We start from the raw sequence: 11572 nt of genomic DNA, 5'->3' as shown, positions 1-11572 counted from the left end.
CCCTGTGGGATCCTCTGCGGGAGAGTGGCGGGACCCTGCAGCCTCTGGTCACGCCACCTCCTGCATGCCCCCCTCCCATAATGGTCCTGAAAGGGGACCGGGACCTCTGAAGGGCTTACAGCTGGTCGGATAGGAAATCCAGCCAGGGCCTGCTAGATGAAGCGCCCTCTCTGCGGTCCGCAGAGGACATGACTAGCATTGCTGCTGCCACTGGTGGTAACTTCCAGTGCATCCGCTTGGGTCTGAGCCTGGGAGAGGGCAGGGCTGCCATCAAGGTCCCTTGTTAGTCCCTCCCAGCCAGTACAGTTCTGCTCCTGCAGCAGGTGCCACGTTGACCACATTCTGCCGGAACACAGAAGTGCACCTTCCCGCATTCAGACCCTGAGTCGCGCCACACCCCCTCCTGTTTCAGGACTGGCACTTTGTCTTCAAGGCTGGAAGAGGAAGAGGAGGAGAAAGGGAGAGAGCTCCAGAGAGGTCCCTGTACAGGGCTGTGGCACAGCCCCACACTCAGCAGTGACAAAGTGAGTCTCGGCTCCAAGCCCTGGGAGTAGGGGGTGAATAGGGAGACCACGGTGTCTCCTTCTAGGAGGTGGCATTGTCTGGGGAGAGCAAACACCCGCACAGCACTCTCCAGTTCTGGGGACGGTCTTCCTGCCGGGTCAGCCATGCTCAGTATGGGCTGGGACAAGGTGGGAGGAGTCCTGGGGAGGGAAGCCTCTTTTCAAGGTAAAAGGAGCCCCTGAAGACTCCAGAATCCAGAAGGTGCACAAGAACTTAAAAAAGAGGGAAGACACAGGCCCAGCAGGTGGCATGGTGGTTAGGGAACTGGACTCTCAAATGGTCAACCGCGGTTTGGGCCCTGGACCCAGAGGCTTGAAAATCACACAGGCATGTGTGCGTACATGCCCAAAATCCCAAGAGGAGAATAGAGAAGGGATTGTGGCAAGGCCATCCCCCCTGGGGGAGGTGACTTCTCACTTCTCTCTGTCTCTCTGTCTCTCTCCAGCGAGAGCACACACCCTATGGTGAAAACCTAAAAAGAAAGAAACAGGAAGCAGGCCTCCCCTTGTGTCCCAGCACCCCTCTATCCCGGGCTCACAGACAGGGCTGCCCCAGGGACCAAGAGAAAAGGGTTCCCATCTCCTTATTGCCCCTCAGAATCCAGGATGGAGGGCCCTCTCCCTCGAGCTCCCACACCCACACTCCTCTTTCCCGCCACTCCCACGCTTCCCTCCAAGCTGGGAAAGCACAGACGCTCTTTCCAGGAACAGCCGTGCTCCTCCTTGCCCCTGCTGCACAGAGGACAGTGCTCCAATGGACCCCCCTCCCGCAGGGTGGGGGAGGTGCCGCATTTCTGAGGCTCATCTGGGTCGGGTCGCTGCACCTGGCATTCTCCACACCTGTGTCTCCGGTTCCATGCAGAAGCAGTTCCCCCCCACCCCCGCCCCGAAACTCCCAGAGGACTGCCACGTGTTCCTGCTCCTTCCACCCACACTCCCTTGGACAGCCCTACTCAGGCCCCACTTGGGGAAGCCCACCCTCTAGCACTTGTCACCCAAGGGAGGGGAGAGACCACCGAGACCCCCTTTGCTGGCCTCCCTATTCATCCTGGTGCCCTGCTCCCTTGTGAGAAACAGCCAGCTCTGGGTCCTTGAAGGAGCTGTCTACCCATCACCAGTCCAGCCTTTAATGCCCCCTCTGTCTGCCTCCAGACAGCAGACAATGCCTCCGTTCTCCCTCAGGCTTGGCCTTAGGAAGCACCCAGAGGAAAGCAAAGCTGTTAAAAATCTGAGCTGGGCTAAAGAGGCTATTTTTGTCTGCCCGGAGTTTCCTCATTCTCTGAAGCCTCCTTGTGTCCCCTAGGAGCTGGCGTCTTCTAGGACAGAGAAAGACAGCCCCTGGTTGCCCTTCCAGAAGCCCTGAGGGGAGACGCTGGTGCTTTTCACGGAACTTGCACCATTTTTCTTTTTCCTTTTTTTTTTTTTTTTTTTTTTTTTGCTATAGGGTTTTGCCTTTCTGGGGGGAAAGAGAAAAAATCACCACCACCCCCCAGGGGGATGGTCACGCTGCAATCCCTTCTCCTCCATTCTCCTCTCTGGATTTTGGGCATGCATGCACACGGGCCCAGCATGAGTTTGAAGCTACCAGGTCCAGGACTTGAACCACGGTCAGTAGGTGGCATGGTGGTTTATGCACTGGACTCTCATGTGGCTTACTGTAGTTCGAGTCCCAGACCTGGTGGTTTTCTTTTTCACTTTCTCTGTCTCTCTTTGATGAATGTGCATCCCCTGCAGAAAAATTTTTTAATAATAAAATTAAACAAATAATTTTCAAGAGAGTTTTGTTATAGGGTACATGGAATCACCAGAGAGACCGAAAGCAAGAAATCCCCCCTCGAGAGGATGGCCATGCTGCAATCCCTTCTCCTCCAGTCTTCTCTTGGGATTTTTGGGCACGCATGCATGCACACACACCCAACATGAGTTTTTTGCTTGTTTGTTTGTTTGTTAGAGGTTTTCGCTATAGGGCGTGTGCACTCGCCAGAAAGACAGAGAGAGACATAGAGACAGAAAGCGAGAAATCACCCCCCAGGGGTGTTGGCCACGCTGCAATCCCTCCTCCCCCATTCTTCTCTCGGGATCTTGGGCACACACGCACACATGCCCGGCGTGAGTTTAAGCCACCGGGTCAGGGACGCGAACCATGGTCGACTACATGGGAGTCCAGTGACATAAGCATTACGCTAACTGCTGGTCCCCCAACATGAGTTTTAAGCTGCCAGGTCTGAGACTCAAACCACGGTCAACTACGTGGGAGTCCAGTGATATAACCATTATGCCATCTGCTGGCCCTTAAGTAAATAAATCTTTGAAACAAAACGAAACATAGCAAAACTGTCTTAAAATACAAAAGGGGGAGGGGAGCAGCTTGTGACATGGTGGTTAAGGCATCAGACTCCCACATGGCTAACCACAGTTTCAGTCCTGGACCTGGTGACTTTCTCTCTCTCTCTCTCTCTCTCTCTCTCTCTCTCTAATTTGGTCAGCACATGAGCCCTACAGCAAATTAAAATAATAACAATAAATAAAATTAAATAAATAATTCTTTAGGGGAAAAAAAAGAGGGGGGCCATCCAGGGACCAGCAGTTAGCATAATGGCTATGTCGCTGGACTCCCATAGTCAACCGCGGTTTGAGTCCTGGACCCAGTGGCTTATACTCACACTGGGCATGTGTGCGTGCATGTCCAAGACCCCAAGAGGAGAATGGAGGAGACGAGACTGCCGCGTGGCCACTCCCCCCGGAGGTGATTTCTTGCTTTCTGTCTCTGTCTTTCTGGAGAGTGCACGTACCTTACAACAAAAACCTCTCCAAAAAAAAGGGGGGGGCATCCAGTGGTATGGTGGTTAAGGCAGCTAGAGCCCACATGGCCTACTGCGTGGTTCAAGGTCTGGACCTGGGAGCTCAAAAACACCCTGAGCATGTGAGCATGTGTGCCCAAAATCCCAAGAGGAGAATGGAGGAAAAGGGATTAAGGGGCGGCCATCCCCGCCGGGACGCGGAGGAGGGAGTCCTTGTCCACTTTCTCTCTCTGTCTCTCTGGCGAGTACATGTACCCTATACCAAAAAATTTTTTTAAAAGAATAAAACTGAGCAAGGTGGGGCTTAATGTATAGTCTGCACTCCAATTATATTTTTCTTTAAATAATTATTTATTCATTCATTCATTTTAATTTGACCAGAAAGAGACATACAGAGACAGAGGGAAAGTGAGAAAGCAACCCACCAGGTTTGGGACTCAAACCCTGGTCAGTCATGTGGGAGTGCCCAGCGCCTTGACCACCACTCCACCTGCTGGTCCCTTTCATTATATTCTGAAATTCAGATACAGCTTCTGGACAAATTTCTTAGGCTCCACCCCCACCAGCCAGGTGGAAAGCCTGGACCTCCCCGTAGGCCTCCCAGGGAAGCTGCACTCACCCCACACACTCCGCACGCTTCTGCCGCGCCCCTACCCCCAGTAGCCGTCGCCATGGAGATCGTGTACGTGTATGTCAAGAAGCGCAGCGAGTTCGGGAAGCAGTGCAACTTCTCTGACCGCCAGGCCGAGCTGAACATCGACATCCAGCCCAGCCCCGAGCTGGCCGAGCTGTTCGTGGAGCGGAACCCGGTGGACACGGGCACCCAGTGCTCTGCCAGCATGTCGGAGCACGAGGTGGGCCCCAGGGCCAGTGGGGCGGCTCAGGCTGGAATCGGCAGGGTGGAATCAGAAGGGTGCTGGTGGGGCAGGCAGGTGGCTGGATGTCTCTCTCTGTTCACCGGAAGGCAGCTAGAAGGGTCAGTGGGGGAGGCCCGGAGCTCCCCATCTGTGTGGGCAGTGTTCAGCTCCCATAGGCCATTTCGTTAGGTCCAGGTCTGCTGCACACTGGGTTTGGCCGAAACACGTCCAACACTTGGGGTGTGGTGCGGTGGTTCTAAACGACCGTCCCAGGCCGGCCACTGCCATGGGGACGAGGTCACACCCAGCTAGGCCCTCCCATCAGCAGCTCTGCCCCATCAGGACGTCTCGCTTGAGAATTCTCTTAAAAATGGAAAGAGGGGCCAGTTGGTAGAGCAGTGGTTAAGACGATTGGATACCACATGGCCTACAGCATGGTTCGAGTCCTGAACCCAGCAACTTGAAATACATCAGGCGCATGCATGTGTTTCTCAAATCCCAAGAGCAGGGAGAAGGGATTTCAACGTAGCCATTCCCCCTAAGGGGTGCCTTCTCTCTCGCTCTCTCTCTCCAGCATGCGCATGTACCCTGTAGCAAATTTGGAGGGAAAAAAAAAATGGAAAGGAGATAGGTATGATGGCTTGCTGGGCTTGGGTTTCCAATCCAGATGGTGAGAAAGTTCTGGAAGGAGACGGTGGTGCTTTGGACAGCATTGGCTCTGTCCTTGATGCCACTGAGTCGCACACTTTCAGGTGGGCAAAATGGTGCAGTTCCTGCTAGGTGTGTTTTACAGTGGAAAAAAGTGGGACAAGGGGGAACACGGAGTTGCAAGTTCAGCGGATAAAATTGTCGCAGAGGATGGGCAAAGCGTGTTCACGCACCGCCTCTAACTTCAATTCCTGAGACACTGTCGGTGGAAGGGCAGGAAAGACTCTCACTTCACTGTTCTGTGGAATCTTCCAGAATAGATGAGTGAGCTGTTCAGGCCCTGGGGCTCAGACAAGGTCAGACCTGGACCTCCTGTGACCTCTACTATCCGCAGCAAAACTGCGCTTCCCTGGGGTGGCCCCTGTCGTGGCCGCTGTGGGCCTGAGGACCAGGCTCTGTGGTCTGGCTGCTTGCCGGAACTGGGGAGGTCACGGCTTTGGCCAGGGTCCTTGTTGTGCTCACCTGGGGCAGATGCCGCTCACCCGTGTCTCTGTTCAGTTTTTGGTTCGAGATGGAGACCCGGGGTGTCAACCATGTCGAGGGCGGCTGGCCCAAGGATGTGAACCCCCTGGAGCTGGAGCAGACGATCCGCTTCCGGAAGAAAGTGGAGAAAGACGAGAACTACATCAACGCCGTCATGCAGCTCGGCTCGGTAAGGCCCCCCGCTCACCCCACCACTCCAGCTCCCCGGGGGGCTACAAGGCCCTGCCATGCCTAGCCCTGGGTGAGCTCATGAAGCTGCAAGGGCAAGGGGGCCTGCCACCCTCAAGGACCTCTGTCTGGCAGTGGGCATGCAGCGGCCCAACAGCAGACCGGAAGGGGCAGGGGCTGACGAGCTCAGGAGAAGTCTGAAAAGTGGTCTCCTTGAGCAAAGGACCCCAAAAGAGCCATGTCCAGCAGCCAGTATGGACCATTCATTCATTCAGCAAGTTTGGGTTGAGCTTCAAGTCTCTGCTAGGCACAGCAGAAGTTGTAAAAACGAATTTCACGAACGTCCTGCCCCAAAGAGTTTACAGTTCACCGGCGGTCAAAGACACGTAGAGACAGCCCCACGTGACATGGGAGGGAAGAGGCGCAGTCCGAAAATGGGTGACTTGCCATTTTGCCCCAGAAAGAGAAAGTCAATTTCCTGCTAAACCAATCAGGGAAGGCTTCCTGGAAGAGATGGCAGCGAAACCTGAGCTTTCCCTTGCTGGACATTTGGAATAGTAAGGGTGGGAACTCTGGGTGGAGGAACCAGGTGTCTGCAGGAATAGGGAGCAGGAGATGGGTGCCAGTAGAGGGAGTGACGACCATCCTGTCAGACCAGAATGGTGTATTTCTCTATTGCCCCCATGGAGCCTGCTCAGACACTCCTAACACCCCCTCCCTGGTGCCCCTTCAGAGCCACGGGGAGACTGCATGGCTGTTCCTGTGCTGCACGTCCGTCAGGCTTCTTCATAGCCATAATGTTTTGCCCCTACAAGCCAATGGAAAATGTGCCCTGTGAGGGCCAGTCCCATAGTGCAGTGGTTAAGTGCTGTGCATTGGGAGCCAGATTCCACACAACTGACCGCAGTTCGAATCCCTGCCCTGGTGGATTGACAAACATGCCAAGCATGCGTGAGCACCCCAAATCCTAACATAACGGAGCCATGAAGGAAAAAGAATGGCGAGCGTGACCATGCCTCACTGGGGGGGTGCCCATTCTCGCTCCTGCTCCCTCTCTCGCTGTCTGTCTGTCTCTGGCAAGCTCCCGCATCCTCTGGCAAGGCAAAGATAAAGCAGGGCCGGCAGGTGGCGTGGTGATGAAGGACTCCCATGGCCTGCTGTGGTTTGAACCCCGGACCCAGTGGCCTGAAAAATAAAACCATGGGGACCAGCAGTTAGCGTAATGGCTATGTCGCTGGACTCCCACTCACGCCAGGCGTGTGTGCGTGCGTGCCCAAGATCCCGAGAGGAGAATGGAGGAGAAGGGATTGCAGTGTGGCCATACCCCCTGGGGGGTGATTTCTCACTTTCTGTCTCTCTGTCTTTCTGGCGAGCACACGCACCCCCCCCCCAAAAAAAAATCACACCAGGTGCCTGTGCATGCGTGCCCAAGATCCCAAGAGGAAAATGGAGGGGAAGGGATTGCAGTGTGGCCTTGCCCCCTGGGGAGGGAGTTCTCACTCTCACTCTGTGTCTCTCTGGACCTCTCTGGCAAGCACATGTGCCATATGGCAAAAACCTTTAAAGAAAGAACGCACTGATGGACCAGCTGATGCTGGGCTGAGGCAGCTGGGTCCACGTGGCCAGCCTCACAGTTCAAGTCTCAGACATGGAGGCTTGAAAACATGTTGAGTGCATATACATGCCCAAAACCCCGAAAAGGGGGAAATGGAGAACAGCAATTGAGGAGTGACCGGGGGGGTGGGGGGGTGTTTTCTTGCTTTATCTCTCTCTCACTCTCTCACATGAACACACGGGCCCTCTGGCAAATTTAAAAAAAAAAAAAGAGAAAAGAAAGGAAAATGCGCTGGCTAGAAGAGGAGACGGGACCACTGAGTACTCCTGGGCCTCCCAGACCGCACCACAGCCCTGGTGGGTCCGAAAGGCCTGCGTCCCGTAAGACGGCGCCGCTCCTCCCCAGATCATGGAGCACTGCATCAAGCAGAACAACGCCATCGACATCTACGAGCAGTATTTCAACGACACGGAGGCGGTGGAGGTGACAGAAGAGGCCCCTTCCGCGAAAACCATCAACGTTTTCAGGTAGCTCCGCAGCCCAGCTCGGGCAGCCCCATGGGTGAGTGCGCCCAAGGTAGCTCCCGGCTGCCAGTCCCCCTGTGCCCTGGGTGCTGTCTGTGCGTCGAGCTCGGCAAGGGGCAGAGCAATGAGGCGCCCGGCAGAGGAGGCAGTCTCTGGGGAGCCCTGGGGGCAGCCCTGGGGGCAGCTCTCGGGCTGGGAAGGAAGTGCGGATTCTGGGGAAAGACTTGGAGCGAATTTGCTGACCCGAGCGCACGCGGGGCCAGTTCCCACATACAGAGGAAGTGCAGAGTTCAGACCTAAGCACTGCGGTGCACCGAGGGCAGACAGGCCCCTCTCATCCTGCGGGAGTTCTGGGAGTAGCCACGAAGGACGCGAAAGGACAGCAGTTTGATCGCAAGAATGTGCGTATTTATTTATCTCAATGTTTGCTGGGCACACAGGCGCACTGGAGTCTGACAGGGAGAGACAGAAAGTAAGAAATCACCTCCCAGGATCACGGCCATGGGGCAGTCCCTTCGCCTCCATTCTCTGTTTGGGATTTTGGGCACACACGCACCCACACCCAGCATGATTTTCAAGCCGCTGGGCCCAGGACTAGAACAGCTCAGCTGGCCATGTGGGATCCAGCACTTCAACCACACTGACACCTATTGGCCCAAGAAAGAGGCTCTGTCCCATAGATACATGTGAAATCACCGCGCATGCGGATAGTCACTGCTGCAGGACGCATGCTGGCCACAAGCTGGAGCAGGCTACCTCCATCAAGGGGCCTGGGGCTAGGAATTCGGTACGCCTACATACCGTGCCGCTTAAAGGGACAGGGCAGGCCGGCGCCATGGCCCGATGGCTTGAGATACACGTAGCGCGCATGTGTGCCCAAGATCCTGAAAGAAGGGAGAGATGGAGGAACAGGGATTGTGGCATGACTATGCCCCATGGGAGGCGCGTCCCCTCACTCTCTGTCTCTGGCGAGCACATGCACCTTCTAGCAGAAAACAAAAGGGCAATTATTTTTGTTTAAAATATACGTATGTGTGTGAACGTATGCATGTGTGTAATGCATACATATATGTACACAAAACATGTATACTTTTTTCTGTTTGTTTAGATGTTTTTGCCTTAGGGCACGTATGCTCGCTGGAGAGAGAGACAGAGACAGTGAAAGGGGAAGAGAGAAATCACCCCCTGGAGGGATGGCCATGCCACAATCTCTTGTCCTCCATTCTCTTCCCTGGATTTTGGGCACATATGCACAAATACCCGGTGTGAGTTTCAAGACACTGGATCTGGGACTCGAACCGCAGTCAGCCATGTGGGGGTCCAGCGACGTAACTGCTACACCATCTGCTGGCCCCAGGCTCATATACTTGATACACAGAGATATCTGTGCTTTGGGACTTCTGGCTTCCAGTAGTGGGAGGATACATTCTGTTGTTTTAAGCCTCCCGGTTTCCGATGCCCTCCCACGCTGGTAACAGGAGGGTCGCCACCACCATAATCAGTCCCGAGCACATCCATGGAGGGCAGGAAGGAAGCTCATAGGACAGGGCTGAGAACAGGCGTGGGTGAGGCCTGGAGAAGAGGGAGCCCTCGTCCTTGAAGAGGTGGTGGGAGTGGTGTGGGTGGGGCCGCACTGACGCAGAGGCAGACAGTGGCATTGAGGGTGATGGTGCCCCGAGGTCTGGCTTTGTCCATGCAGTACAAAGCAACGTCGCCCATTCGGAAGGAGTGAGGTGAGAAGGACCCTACGAGAAGGGCAGGGGTGTATCAGAGGACAGAACTACAACCAACTGAGCTTACAGCCTGGAGACTTGTATCTATGATTCTAGAATTGGACAGCTCCTTGTTCTGCAAAACGGAGTCCGCGCTCCCACGAGAAGAGTAAAGGAGTTTAGTTCTACAGACAGGAAAGGGTGAGGAAAGTGGAAACAGAACCGAAAGGGGGATGTTGCTTTCCAGGTCCTTTCGCTGGAAAGGTTAAAGCAGAGGGACTTCCTTGTCACGCTGGCCAGGACTGGCCTTTCTGGGACCAGCTCTCGTCATGTCCCCATTTCTCCGACGGTCATATAAAGGTGGCGGGAACTTTAGACCAGTGACTCGGTTTGGGTCTGGTCCCCTAGGTCTTGTGCAGGAGCTCGGTTCAGATGAGTGGGGTTTTTTGTGCGATTTATTCAGCAGGTGGACTGGGAGGGCCGAGGCGTCGCTGACCCCCTGCAGCAGGGCTGAGCTCTTCGGTCTGCGTAGGACGGGCAGGGACTGAGGCATTTCGGAAGCGATGAGCCACAAATGCCAGCCCTGGGATTCATCTTGCTACCACAGATACACGTGTGTCGTTGGCCTAGTCCCAGCACAGCGGCCCCTTCCCTGATCGGGCTGACTGGTGTGCACCGAGGGGCAGGGCAGGGCAGGGCTGCCTGCCAGCCCTCGGGGGTCTGAGCTCACCTGCGGACTCCCGGTCAGGGGTGATCTTATCCACCCTCCCCTTGTACTGACCCCAGGGAGCTGATGTGCTCAGGGGTGCCCAGTGGGTGGGTGACCCAACCGGGCTGGAATTCTGGCCCCCGAGTCTCGCTGCATCTGTCTCTGCTGCAGCAGTGCCCCGGGGAGCCTCACAGTGGCTGAGTCACGCTAGGAGTCACTTCCTTCCGCGTTTTCGCTCATCCTTTCTGGTAACTTCTAGGGGAAGGGCTCCATTTGGGGCCATGGAGTCCCTAACACTTCCCTAATTCTTGTTCATTCCTCCTTCCTCTCTACCCTTTTCAAACTTAATAGATTTGGGGCCAGCAAATGGTGTGGATCCCACATGGCCAACTACGCGGTTCAAGTCCTGACAAAGCAGTTTGAGAAACACACCAGATTCACCTCTGTGTGTGTGTGTGTGTGTGCACGCACGCGCACGCCTCAAATCCTGACAGGGGATGGAGGAGAAAGGATTACGGTGTGGCCGTCCCCCCTCAGGGTGCTTTCTCACTTTCTTTCTCTGTCTCTCTGTCTCTCCCTGGTGAGCACACATGCCCTATAGCAAAATTTTTAAAAAATTCAATAGATCTTATATTTTAGGGTAGTTTTAGGTTTTACAGCAAAACTGAGCAAAAAGCAGAGTTCTCACATGCCCCCTCCCAATCACATGCCCCCCTCTGTCATCAACACTCCCCACCAGACAAGCCTTCGAGAAGGCACCACGTCACCCAAGGCCCACAGTTTCCATTCAGGGTGACGCTTGGTGTTTGGACAGATTGGTGACGACCATACGTCCACCACAACAGGGGACCCAGAGTGGTGTCACTGCCCTCGAAGCCCCCGAGCTCCGCCTACTCCCCCCGCCGCAAGCCCTGGCCCCTGGAAACCATCGACCTTCCACTATCTCCACCGCTTCGACTTTTCCAGGGTGTCGTGTCACTGGAATCATACAGGGGTCACCGTTTCACCATGCTGCTTTCACTTGGTGATCCGTGCAAACGGTTCCTCATGTCTCCTCACGGCACCGTAACTCACTTTCTGGAGCCGAGTGAGATCCCGTTCTCTGGGGGCCAGTGCTGCCGTGGTAGAACGCGACGCCCTGCGAGGCTGACTGCATGGGAGGGTTCTGGGTTCGTGTCTGGAGACCCCGAGAATGCCGGGCACTTACATGCCCGTGATCTGGGTGTGGATTGTGGCCTCAGGACCCTCTTGAGAGTGCTGTTTCTCCAGCCTCTCGCTCTTCCTCTCTCATTCTGTTACTTTCTCTCTGACTCATGAAAGAAAGACATTTTTAAACATTTTATTTATTATTATTATAATTTGCTGTGGGGCACATGTGCTTACCAGAGAGAGAGAGAGAGAGAGAAAATGAGAAAGCAAGCTGCCAGGTCTGAGACTCGAACCACAGTCAGCCATGTGGGAGTCCAGTACCTTAACCACCACACCACCTGCT

At 54.9% G+C, this 11572-nt stretch overlaps 1 protein-coding gene across 1 annotated transcript in view; it reads left to right on the top strand.

The window, feature by feature from the left end:
* The window catches only part of DNAI2 (dynein axonemal intermediate chain 2), a 36607-nt gene that overhangs the window by 1095 nt on the left and 23940 nt on the right, over positions 1-11572 (top strand). The window contains exons 2-6 of the mRNA XM_006145857.2: positions 413-524; positions 4025-4218; positions 4398-4405; positions 5428-5581; positions 7541-7662. Of these exons, the coding sequence (XP_006145919.1) occupies positions 4036-4218; positions 4398-4405; positions 5428-5581; positions 7541-7662 (467 nt within the window). The 5' untranslated portion in view covers positions 413-524; positions 4025-4035. The remainder of the gene's footprint in view (positions 1-412; positions 525-4024; positions 4219-4397; positions 4406-5427; positions 5582-7540; positions 7663-11572) is intronic.

This window comes from Tupaia chinensis, unplaced genomic scaffold (genome assembly GCF_000334495.1).
Source record: "Tupaia chinensis unplaced genomic scaffold, TupChi_1.0 Scaffold000159_1, whole genome shotgun sequence".
NCBI classification, from domain to species: domain Eukaryota; kingdom Metazoa; phylum Chordata; class Mammalia; order Scandentia; family Tupaiidae; genus Tupaia; species Tupaia belangeri.
The sequence above is the reverse complement of the archived record's forward strand: the minus strand, read 5'-3'. Positions and strand labels throughout refer to the sequence as shown.